We start from the raw sequence: 12,913 nt of genomic DNA on the forward strand, positions 1-12,913 counted from the left end.
CACTTGGAGGGAGCATCTGTATTCATTGATGTTCATGCTTCTTACCACAGGTGTTATGTCTTGCAGTTTTCTTTGCACTTGTAATAAAAAAAGTTGATGAGGACAATTTTCAAAATGTGCCATATGTAAGAAAAGACCAAAGTCTAGGTAAAACATAAACATTTCCAAAATAAACTTTTTGGCTTTGTTCTTCATCATCAGAAAGATTCGGGTTTTATAACAGAAATAACTCTTCACCCACAGGTGACTGTAAGGACCAACAAACAGTCAGACGGGATAGCAGCCTCTATGAGCCGCTGCCTCCTGCAGACATTGCGAGGATGAGAAGGGACAGGATCATGGAACAGAAAGCCTTTGCCCTCCTCTGGGAAATTTTGAGTAAGCAGGAACACTGGGAACATTAGTGTGTTTATTCATGTTTAAGATTCTGCTCCAGATATCTGAAACAACATGTTATGTGTCACATTAGCCACATCTCAACCCTTAGTCCCCCGGCAGTTTTCAGGATCAACCATGGTGCTTAACTGGTGTTTTCTCATGTCATTGTTCTATGGCCATAAGTCATAAGTACAGAAAGACCATATAAGTATATGAATAATGTTTCATTAATTTAAAGCAATTCAATTCATTCAGGATACAGTTTATCATTTCTAAATAAAATCAAAAAATCAAAATAGGAGCATCTGCTTCACATAAATTCTAATTGACTCTGATCCCCATCATATGGTATCGCATGATTAATTGAGAGGATTTTAATGTGTCTATTTGTTGCAGCCTACATGGGTTTTATGTGGATGTTGCTGCTGGTGGCGTACGGCCAGAGAGATCCCAATACTTTTTTCCTGAACCGGCACATCCGGAACAGCTTCAGCCAAGGGATTTCAGTCAGCATGAGTCTGGGAGATGTATTCACTTGGGCCAACACATCTCTACTACATAACCTTTTTGGAATTTATCGAGGTAAAAATGTATCTCTCATGCAGAGGAGAAAGCTGTAATCTGGTATTGTTGTTTCTGAGAGCTGCAAAGAAAGGTGTTTTTTGAAGTCTTATAATAAACAAGCAGTTTCTTTCCAAGCTTACAATATATTCCATATATACAAGTAATTCAATATAATTGGTGCCATTACATTTAATTGATCCATCTGTCTCAGGTATTACAGGGCTTCATCAGCACACAGTGCACTCTTGATCTGATGTTTTACAGAAAAAGAGGAAAAAAATACTGGCAGATATTCAAAATAGTGGTCAGATTAATCTGTTCTCATTAAACACATCCAATATACCCACTCGGTTAGAAACATGCATCCAGGAGACAGCTTTTCATTTTTTGTCATGATACAAACGCCGGAATAATAGATTATTATTCATTTATACAGACAAACAAAATAGTTTGCATAGCCTCATGTCAAAGCAGCTTTTATGTTTTTTTGCTTGCTTTTTGTAAGACCAAAGTCGCCTTGTGCCAAACGTCTGTAAAAAGCTGTTGAGTGTGGTCCACAAAAGCTCTCGCTATCATGCTGAGTTTAACAACAATGAACCCCATGGCTGGGGAGCAGGCAGCTTTTAGTATTGCATTTCTCATTGTACGAATCTGTTTAGTATCACACCTTTAACACAGCTGGGCTTTGTAGTCCTTCAGGTAGACTGATACAAAAAGAAGCAATTAACCGATGCCAGATTCTAGTGATTTGCTGTTTTGTTTTTGTGATGTGTATACCCGTTAATCAGCAACTATTGGAGCGCAGTGTCGATGTCTGGGCGTGTTGAATGACCTCTCGTAACAACAAATGAGACAAATCTTCCAACATGGCCAGAGGAACTCTGACTGGCCTGGAAGCTCAGAGTGCTCTTCCTTAGAGTTTCTTCGTTTTCGTCTATGTGTTCCAGGATTTATCACAGATGGAAACTCCAAGCTAGTTGGTAATGCTCGTCTTCGTCAACTCAGAGTGCAGAAGAACTCCTGTCATACCGCAGGCTCCATGCTCCAGTTTGTACCAGACTGTCAGGCTGCATATTCATGGGAGGTGGAGGACACGGGCTCCTATGACCCTGGCTGGAACTCTGTGAGGGATAACATGTCTACGAGCACCTCCAGCCTGTGGAAATACCAGACACAGGCTCAGCTCAGGTCCTACCCTGTCTGGGGAAATATGGCGCTGTACAGGGGAGGTGGCTTTGTAGCAGAGCTTGGCCCAGATTTAGAAAATGCCAGTAGGTATGTATGTTAGCAAACTGAAATGCATCAATATGAGAACCAAATATATTGCTTTCTTTTTTTTTACTGTACTGCAAGTTTACATTATCCTCTGTGGGCTAAGAAGGTTAAGTGACCCTTATTAACATTGAAAATGTATAGATATAACACACAGAGAGAGAACAGGAGGAGGATTACAGTAAACATATTCTTGTGTGATCTACAGCACCATTGAGCATCTGTTTCGGAACAAATGGCTGGATACGCACACAAGAGTGATCTTTGTAGAGTTCACCGTATACAATGCTAATGTAAACCTCTTCTGCATCGTCACACTCTTGTTGGAGACCACAGCTGTAGGTAAGTGTAACACTCCTGTCCTCTATAAAAGACGTGTGGGCTTCCTTAAATGTTGATGCTGAGATCCAGTGTTAATTATCTTCAATGTTTTAGCTCATGGATTAAGTTCTTTTAACTCAATAGAAATTTCAATTTCAATTGCTCTAATTCAAAATGACTTGTCCCAACTTTACTTCAAATTGAACAAATATCAGTAGGCCCACACTAGGCTATAGCACTCACATACCTATATAGCTTTTTAAAATGATCAACTGAGACTGCAGATCTAATGTCTAAAGGAAGGCTGTTCCATAACGTCGGAGCAACCACTTCAAACGCACGATAACCTTTTGTTTTTAGTGCAGGGGATTGACAGGTTTTCTGACCAGGGTTTACACCAATGTGTCTTAAATGAAAAGAAGCATGTCCTGGTCAATGATCTAATGTGTTGATCAAAAAACATGGCACGATCGAATATAACACCCAGATTCCTAAGCTTGTATTGAACAGCTGAAGAGTGGGGGCCTATACACTGGGCACCCTTGGAGGCTACACAATCAAAGGCGATGATAAGGACCTCAGTCTTCTCTGTATGTAATTGTAAATAGTTATGTGCCATTCAGTCCTTAATGGCAGACAGACAGTTGTTGAAAACAGCCAGCTTGTTAGTTTCATCGGGTTTAAAAGAAATATATAACTGGATGTCATCAGCGTAGCAGTGATAAGAGATACCCTTGAAACTGGAGATAATATCTCCTAAGGGAAGCATGTACAAGGCAAATATAGGGCCCAGGACAGAACCCTGAGGCACCCCACAGGAAAGAGCAGCTGATTTAGACTTGTAGGGACCAAGTGACACAGAAAAACTCCTGTCTGAGAGGTAGGAGGAAAACCAGTCCAGGGCTCTTCCAGAGACACCCACCCACTGCTTGAGCCTTGCTGTGATCTACAGTATCAAATGCTGCACTGAGGTCCAGTAGCACCAGAACAGAGCATTCACCCACATCAGATGACATCATTATATCAATGTTGACTCTGAGTAGAGCTGTTTCAGCGGAATACTTCTGATGGAAACCTGATTGAAATTCAAAATCAAAAATGTTGTTGACAGTTAAAAAGGCAGTGAGCTGTTTAGCAGCAACTTTCTCTAAAATCTTTGAAATAAAAGGTAGCTTGGATATGTGCCTGTAGTTTTGCCGAATATATGGATCAAGGTTGGCTTTTTTCAGAAGAGGCTGTATGGCTGCGTGTTTAAAATAAGAGGGGACACATCCAGATTGCAGAGAGTTATTTAAAATAGTGAGCATGCAAGAACCAAGTGACCCAAAAGCATTTTGAACAAGGAAGTTGGTTTGATAATAACAGGGTTTGAGGAAATTTTCATATTGCCCACCAGGTCACTGAGGATGTGGAGAGAAATTGGAGAAAATTGTTCCAAAATTGATGGCGGAGTTGGATGGGGTTGGTATGGGAGTGGAGGAGGGGTTGATGTTAGCCCTGACATCTCTAATCTTATCCACAAAGAAGGAGAGGAAGTTACTGCAATCATTATCTGAGAAGACGCTGGAGAGACTGTTATTTATGGTGACAAACACAACTTTAGGGTTGTGCTTACTAGAAGAAATGAAGTTGTTGAAATAGGTGGCTCTTGCGTCTTTAACCATGTCATTAAATTCAGCTAAAAGGTCTTTAAAATCGAGACGGTGAACATGGAGCTTGGTGGATTTCCACAACCGCTCTACCCTCCGACATTTATGCCGGAAACTGCGAATGAATGGTGTCATTCAACCAGGGGAATGGAGTGACAGAGGGCACGAGTCTCATCTTCCTGGGAGCTATGTGGTCCAGGATGTCGGAGCAATGGGAGTTTAAAGAGTGGACTAGACTGTCAATGTCAGTGTTAGAAGACAGTACAGCACTCGGATTTAAAGCTGCAGACAACTTCTCAGCTGAAAGGTGGTTTAAAATACTACTGTATAGTTTATTATGTTACTGTATAGCTTATTATGCTATTTGAATAGCAAGCTTTACATAGGCCTACCATGTGAAACAGCCTAATAAGACTGTTGGATGTCTCTTCTACTCTCAAAATGGTCAGACATAATGATGTCACAGAATATCGAGTTGACAGTCCAGGAATTAGTCCACAAGTTCGTATGAAAGCTACTTAAAACTTTTGACTTTGATCAAAGCCGACGCATTCCTCCAAACTCGCCCTCTCTTCCTCTTAAAAGTGCTACATCCCTGGTCCTGTGCTTCTCTAAAGCCCATGCACATCAGCTAGTGGAAACACATTATTATTACATTATATCCTGCTCAGTCACAGTTTTCCCAGTTCTATATTTTAACAAATGTGAACTCTTTGTTTTTAACTTAACATTGACCATAATACATTTCCACATGTGTATATTGTTCATCAGAATGAAATGACTTTCAATCTCAGACTTAATCATTATGAACTTTTTGTTTTAGACTAATTAGATTTGGACTGAACTTTACTTTTTTTTTTACTGGATTACATGACTAAAAATGCCTTTATAATGCAATCACAGCTTTGCCAGAGATGGATATGAATGCAGCTAAAGAGGAGGATATATAACATTATCTTGACACCAAGCTCTGCCAAGATCTTAGACCATACTGTCAGATTACAATTTAACTGTAATTTTATTTTTTCTACCTCACATTGATACCGTGCAATTAGGATCATGTTGACCTGCATGTGTTAAAATAAAACTTTTCTGGTGATGTTATAGGAGCGTTTCAGTTCTTCAGTGAGCTGCAGAGTGTTCGTCTTTACCAATCAACAGGAGGTCTTCACATCTTTGTTATGGCTGCTGAGATCATATACTTGCTTTTTATCATCTATGACATGTTCCTGCAGGTAAACACTAACATGACTACCATATAATGTGCTCCCATTGATTGCTTGGTTCCTTGTTATTAATGCATCTATTCAAATTCAGATACAGAAGGTCTACATTTACTAAGGCCCTTAGTAAATTACTGACCTCATGGTATGCAGGCAGGGCTCATTAGTCTGTTCACATGAACCTTTGAAGGTTGCATGTTTCTTATAAGTGATTTTCAGCTTTGGACCAGTTTTTCCTGAACATATCACTGTTTACAGTAGTAGTAGTTTACAGTAGTAAACAGTGATATGAGAATAAGTCTCAAGGAACAAGAAGACTCTATGCATTCGAGAAATCTGAGCTCGAATTGCTTATGAACCATGCATGTCGTCAAACTCTACAGTTCATGTTTCCTGTAATCTTCCACCCTAATGATTCAGAGAGATATAATAAATAGCCCACTTTGATTGTATGCCTTTTCAGTTGTTACATAAGCAAGGAAATATCTGAGGACATTATCAGTAATGTGTCGATGTAATAACCATAAACTTTTGTCTGTCATTTGTGATTTTCTTCCATATAGCCGTCCTTAGTCATGTCATAATCGCTGCTCCATCTTCTACCGCAGAGTTTTTTTTAGCTCAATGCTAAGTCATATGTCAGTTATTATTTTCCACTTTATTCTGGGCCATTTTGTTGTATATTCATGGATGTTCACCATTAACTGTCATTTCTGGGACAGTAAGGTCTCATTGTGTGTCCTTCCTTGCTGTCCCTTGAGATTGTTGCTGTGATACAGCTATACACAAATGAACTTATTTTGGAAGTGTTTTGGTTTCAGTAACACATGACCAAAAATGGTTTTAAAGCAAGTAGGTTATTCAAAATGCTCGTAAAGGATACAAAATCTTAGTTTTTGGTGGATACTGATATATTTCTTTCTTATCTTACTGTTTTTTTTTTCCTTTATAAATGTAATGAAACAAAACCACAGTCATGCACACAAACTGGCTCCTGCTGTGTTACATAATACTTCTCTTTTTTTCTTTCCTGGAAGGGCAAATTAATGAAACAGCAGCGGTGGACTTATTTCAGAAGCAAGTGGAACCTCCTTGAGCTGGCTATCATCTTACTCTCCTGGAGCGCCGTGGCTGTCTTCATCAAGCGGACCCTGCTTGGGAATCGCGATATGACCTACTACCAAAACCACAGAGACCAGTGAGACTAATTTATACTCTGCTAAAACCTGTGTTTGTGTGGCATGAAAATATAGTGTCAAGCCAAGCCCTTCACATGGGTAATGTGGTTAGATATTTGCCTAGAGATGCTTTTCATCCCCATGTTAGCAGCATGGCTCCCAATATAGCGATGCATTATTTCAGTTAGTCCACCACTTTAGTACACAGTGAAATATCTTAACTATTAGATGGATTGTCATGAATTTTTGTATGGACACCCATGGTATTATTGATCTCCAGGGGAGATATTCAGGTTCATATGGGGGACATTTAGGAAACACTGTTTCCAGATGATAGCTATGATCCATTGACATTTGGATTACGAGCCTTAACCTTAAATAATCCTACTGGATAGATTACCGAGAAATTAGGCACAGATATTCACAGATATGTACAGATATATGTTCCCTTCAGGGTGATTTATTACCACTTCGCCTGTTGACTGAACATCATTATCAGGTCAACTTTTTCATCTTTCCCATTGGTCCATGACTTGCAAATCTCTACTTTGTGTTTAGTGCAAATTACCAAATGTTAACACGGTAACATCCATAACTAACATGGTGAACATGGAAACTATCAGCATTTTAGCATTTTCATTGTGTGCAAGTTAGCATGCTAAAACTAGCATTTAGCTAAAAGCATCACAGTCTGATAGAGCTGCTAGCATGTCTATGGACTCCGAGCTTTCTTGTGAATTTGTTTGGTTCTAAGTATCCCTCTGTAATCATGTACAATTTTAGAGTTCTTTGAAAGTTCTCTTTTTCTGATATTTATGATAGCTCACATCTTTACTGTGCACATAGATTTGCCAGTTTTTATGAGACAGCCACCGCAGACTCAGTGCTCCAGTATCTGATCGCCTTCCTGGTCCTGCTTGCCACCGTCAAACTGTGGCACCTGTTCAGACTAAACCCAAAGATGCACATGATCACTGGTGCGCTGCAGCGAGCTTGGAACGACATATCCGGATTCCTTGTGATCATTGTGATCATGCTCATGGCGTACTCCACTGCGGTGAGTATCTTGCCGCTTTACCAAGACCTTAGCCAAAGCTCAGCTAAACCATATTGTGAGGTTTCGAACAGGGAATACCCTGCTTTTTATGATTTGATACTGTAGATCCCTACATTTCACAAAAGCAGTGAGTGAAGTGTTTCCCAAACCTTTTCAAAACACATCCTGTTAGTCTCTTCATATATACATCACTCTTTGTAAAGGAAAGGTCATTAGCATTCACCAGTGTGTAACACTTGATGCATTAGTATTTTTCCAAAACATTGCAATCGATCTTTGGCATGTAGGAGACACATAGCTATCATTATTTGTTCACTTTTGGTATACTTGTGGTCTTTTATGTGTAGGCAAGGCACAGCAAGTTTGCATAGCACATTGAAACAACAAGACAAACCAAAGGGTTGCTGAAGTGCAACAAAAGCACATTATAAAATGATATTTAAATACAATAAAGAGCAGAGACAATAGAAAATAAAAACAATCTAAAATAAAATAAGGTATAAAATTACAAGAATACAAGTTACAGTGTGAAGCAAGAAATAAATACATTATTTGATGAAAGGCAGCTGCAAACAGGAGGTTTTCAGCCAAGAGCTAAGAGTTTTCTGGGAGTTTGTTCCAGATATGTAGTTGATCAGGCTTTTTTGGTTGATCAGGTAAAAATTGCTTCATGGTACTTAGACTGACTTCAAGTGGATACAGGGACAACACATAACCGACTTTTTCCCTTTTTTCTGAAATTTGTCAGTGAGAAAGTAGACAGATGCTTGCAGGTCCTTGTGGATAGAAGTTCTAGGATTACTGGCAAAGGAGAAGCAGCCTGTCAACAGTAGCAAACAAATTTTCATTTCAACAGAAGGGAACAAATTGCTTCTGTTCCCTTCTTCGTGTTTAGCTCAAGGACTTTTTGTTGTAGTCTTGTCTTGTTCTGCTTTACTTCCTGCCCTTTTGTGTTTTCCCGCTTATATGATTGTCTGCACGTTCCTCGTTTGCTGCACCTGTCTTGTGTCAACTTCATCAGCCATGCCTTGTTCCCAGCGTTTCCCCAACCTATCAGCTCCTTTTACTCATCACGTCATGTCACCTGTTCCCCATTCTGTCATTAGTTCAGTTTGTATTTTAGTCTTGGTTTTTGGGCTATTGTTGTTGGATTCTTTGTTTTCTTTGTGTAGTTTCTTAGTTCCTATTTATTCATGCTTGATATCTGTGAATAAAGTAAGTCAGCAGTTCCTGCCCCTTCCTTTGTCTTGCGTTTGGCTCCATCCCCTGCAGCTTACTGTGATACAAAGCATGTGCATTATAATTATTTCTGACAATGATGTTAGGGAAGGATTGCCTTGCATTTCTCAGTTCCAAATTATAAATGCAAAATCTCCAAATTTGGATGTCATAGTCAACCTTGGAGACTTGTTTTTCTCTACCTGGATTCAGCTTTTCAACATTCTTCTTTTCTATTCTTACCATTGCGGCATTCCTTCATGGGGATCCTCTCTGATAAGTGACCACCTTCACCTTAGTGGGTGCAATTTTTCATTTGTGATTTTAGAATTAAAATTATCAACAAGATCACTGACTAAGACCCAAGACAGGGTGGGTGTGAAGGAGAAAGCCTGGAATAATATTTCCCTAGTGTTTTTACTTACATACTGTTTGGTTAATTACCTCTCTTTAAACATTTGCATGCACAGAAATTGCAATCTCAAAGAAAACAGGTACAATCAGACTGAGCAATATCAATCACCACAACCTTAGAAATGTTCAGACCCTTTGAGATAAAGATGATGCAGTTTAGAGTGTGCCCTTTGTTGTGTGTTGTCTGCGTCACATGCTGGATCAGTCCATTTTTATCAACAAAAACACAACAACACAGTTTACTCCCCCCTGTTGTGGGGGTTGTTAACATGAATGCTGAAATCACCAACAACACAGTGAAAGTCAGTACAGGATATAGACAGTGCTACTGAAAAGTCATCAAAAAAGGTTGCATAGTGTTTAGGATGCCTGTTGATATCTAGGAACATAGCTAGAGGGGAGGATTTCAACTGAAGGGCCATGTATTCAAAGGAGGAAAAATGTAGGTTAGATATCTGCTTGCATTGGAGGGAATCATTAAACAATATGGCAACTCCCCCTTCGCTCTTATGCTTTCTCGCTTCTGTCATAAAACTGAAGCTGGAAGGGCTGATTCGATAAGGACAGCAGCAAACAAGTTTCTGTTATGATCCTGTTGTCTCTTCCCTGTTTCCCCTGTCTCTCTCCCTCTTGTGTGTTTTGTCTCCCCCTGTCTGTCGCTGGAGCGGAGGCAGGAGGGTTACTCCCGGTCATCTACCCACACACCTGCAATATCCACACACCTGTTCCTGATCATCAATCTAGCCACCCACTCCTCCCCTGCCTTTATAAGCCCAGTTCAGTCATTCACTCATTGCCAGATTGTCCGTTCACATGGTATACTTCAGGCTCCAAGTTATTAGTCGCTTTGTCGTGTTATTCGTGCTTGTTCCTCGTCTCCGTTCCGGCTCTGTCTCCCTCTCCTGTCAGCTTCTCCTGGTCCCTGCTCCGGTCCTGTCCCCCCGCTCCACCAGCCTGCCTTCCCCGGTTTCCTCCCCAGCCGTGTTGTGAATAAACTTACCTGTCTCTTAACCTTCGTCTCGGTGTCCGTGTCTGCATTGTGGGTTCAGCCAGTTCCGTTCCGCATAACAGATCCATTTTAAAACACGCAATCAAGATTAGAGCCCCAGTAGTTAGTTTTCCTTGAGGCCTTACTGTCAGTCTATATCATGTTGTATGAGGATGAGATCCAGGTTGTCCAGGTCATCAGTTGGAGATCCAGTATCCTGCGGCAGTGGAGTAAATCTGTTCTCTAGTCACACACTAGGTTGGTGTGGAGGCTTGTTGTTAGTTCTCCCTTGTTCTCCCCAGATGTTTAGGGCTGTGTCCTACTAAGATCAGGGGTTTAAGAGGCACTACGGCTGGGCAGAGAGATGATTTACTCTTAGGCTTTGCACCAAGAAAGTTCCAGGGAGAACTGCCACTTGTTTTTTGATGGTCATGTTGGTGCCAATTAGCCTGATTTTGGCATGATCTTGTCCACTTTTGAGTCGAGTGTGAATTTTTTGTAGAAGTTTGTGGTGTTATGAGTGGAGAATTGAACATTTTAGTGATACTTAGCAGTAGCTAATTGCCACACTTCCAGTCACTGCAGTACAAGCGTGTGCTGTCGGTTGGATACATAACAATGATGAGGTCATAAGAATCTTAAATTTTACAGCGGTTGCCTTCCATGTCTACAGCAAATTACGGTTCCATTGATTTATTGGTATCCAGGAGCCACTGCTCCTAATTTGTTGCAGAAGAAAAATGAAGCAGAGGAGAGGGCGAAGCAGCAAAGCGTCATAATATAACTTGTTACCAGCTATCTAAACACTAATAATGCTTTAAAAATAAACCTTTAACATGACATGTGAAAGAAAGATACTGAAGAACAGAAGATAAAACAGAAGGTGATGTCTGGTTAGAATTAAAGTAACAGACGTCCAATTCCTTGATAATCTGTTAGTACACAGCCACTTCTATCATGTGAGAGATCTCACATCAGCAGTGGGCTAAATAAAAAAAACAAAAAAAAGAAAAGACATTCACATTTACAGTCTGCGGTTAATAGCTGTTACTCTGTCACCAGTCTTTATTCATCCAGCATTTGTAAGTGTCCACCAGTTCAGCTGCCGCTCTGAGTCATACTCTTTCTGTTGCATGCACAATGTGGCAAGGTTGTTGTCAGAGGTTTGATCTTTGATCTCCAGTCTGCATGTCAAAGTGACTTTTGGCAAGACACTGAACCCCAGATTGTAAGTGTGTGATGGCAGACTGGCAACCTGCCATCAGTGTGTGAATGATGTATGTGCTCTCTTCATCATTATTTGACAACACAGAGGAGCACCTCCACTATTCTCCCTGCTTCCTAGACTAGACTCTTTGCTAGCTTTTTGCTTCGTCCTTAGCGCCCTAAAGTCAGTCAGTTTTGATTGTGTTGGTGTTATTAATTTATTTTTACTCACCTCTCCAGTATTTTGCCTGGCTGCAAAATAAGAAAAGTCTACCTACACATTTCAAAAGTTGGTCTTTAAGATATATTGGGAACCAGGTTGAGCATGACTCTCTACCTTTGGGCTATAGCAAGGTAGAAATTGACACATGGCTTCAAAGTCTTTTGGGTACTTTTTAAAACGTGGATGAAGTTTGCATTCAAACTTCAAATTCAGTTTAATTCAACATGGACAACCAAGTTGCTGGGACAGTAAAATGCATTAAATCATCAAATTAAGACGTTTTTTTTACTAGGACTTTTTAATTAAGTCCCATGGCCACAGAATGTACCCATCCTTTCTTGTGTGTGTGTGTGTGTGTGTGTTGGAGTTGTTGTGCAGTGATGGAGGAGATGCTGTGAAAGGTTGTCTTTAATATATTCATGCATTTTAGTCCTCTAATTTGCAGTACACAGTGCATGACGAAACAGTGGCAGCCATTCAGAATTGCCGCACCTAACCAAAGGCCTCTCGGCTGCCAGCAACCTTTGAGCCAGTTCCAAGCCAACTCCCAACCACAGAAGGCTTCAAAACCAAACACGCCTTCATGCCTAGTTGTTTCTTTCTTTGTGTAAAAATAATGTACTGGCATGTCTAATGTGCATTTTCCCTACAAAGATAAGCAGATGTTTCAGCTGATTTAAACTAAGTTTATGAAAAATAATATTATATTGAGAGTAAATATGTCAAATTTTACAAATACAGGCAATGGTAACCAATATACTTCTTTCTCACCTGAGGAGAAAGTCCCTAGACCCCCTTTTTTTTTTTTAAATCACACCATTTTGTAAGTTGTTCAGTCATGAAAAACTCTATACACTTTGTGAAATGCTATCTACAGCAAGTGCTTTATGAAATAAGCCTTCTTCTAAGTCCTGCAAATGTAATAAGCTAACTTGTGTCTTCATGTAGAACATTTTGTGTCAGTTTCTCCCAGTGTGTTGCTGTAATGGTGCACATGAAGACAGACAGATGAGCTTTAATGAAGTGTGTGAAATGCAAATGACCTAACCTCAATTCCTTCTCCCCAAAATCTGTTTGATCAACTCTTTCCAGTGCAACGTGATTTATGGCTGGAAGCTGTCCTCTTATAGAACCTTAGCGGACGCCGTCGTGACCATCATCAGTTTGCAGACAGGCATGTTTGATTATGATGAGGTACGTGAGATCTCCCCCTGGATTTTAT

General features: G+C 40.2%; 1 protein-coding gene across 1 annotated transcript in view; it reads left to right on the top strand.

Annotated features, from left to right (window-relative positions):
• The window catches only part of LOC139208622 (polycystin-1-like protein 2), a 48,412-nt gene that overhangs the window by 25,964 nt on the left and 9,535 nt on the right, over window positions 1-12,913 (top strand). The window contains 9 exon segments of the mRNA XM_070838345.1: window positions 51-147; window positions 244-378; window positions 775-960; window positions 1,890-2,217; window positions 2,423-2,556; window positions 5,292-5,419; window positions 6,445-6,605; window positions 7,432-7,642; window positions 12,784-12,885. Of these exon segments, the coding sequence (XP_070694446.1) occupies window positions 51-147; window positions 244-378; window positions 775-960; window positions 1,890-2,217; window positions 2,423-2,556; window positions 5,292-5,419; window positions 6,445-6,605; window positions 7,432-7,642; window positions 12,784-12,885 (1,482 nt within the window).

The sequence above is a fragment of the Pempheris klunzingeri genome, chromosome 10, assembly GCF_042242105.1.
Source record: "Pempheris klunzingeri isolate RE-2024b chromosome 10, fPemKlu1.hap1, whole genome shotgun sequence".
NCBI classification, from domain to species: Eukaryota; Metazoa; Chordata; class Actinopteri; order Acropomatiformes; family Pempheridae; genus Pempheris; species Pempheris klunzingeri.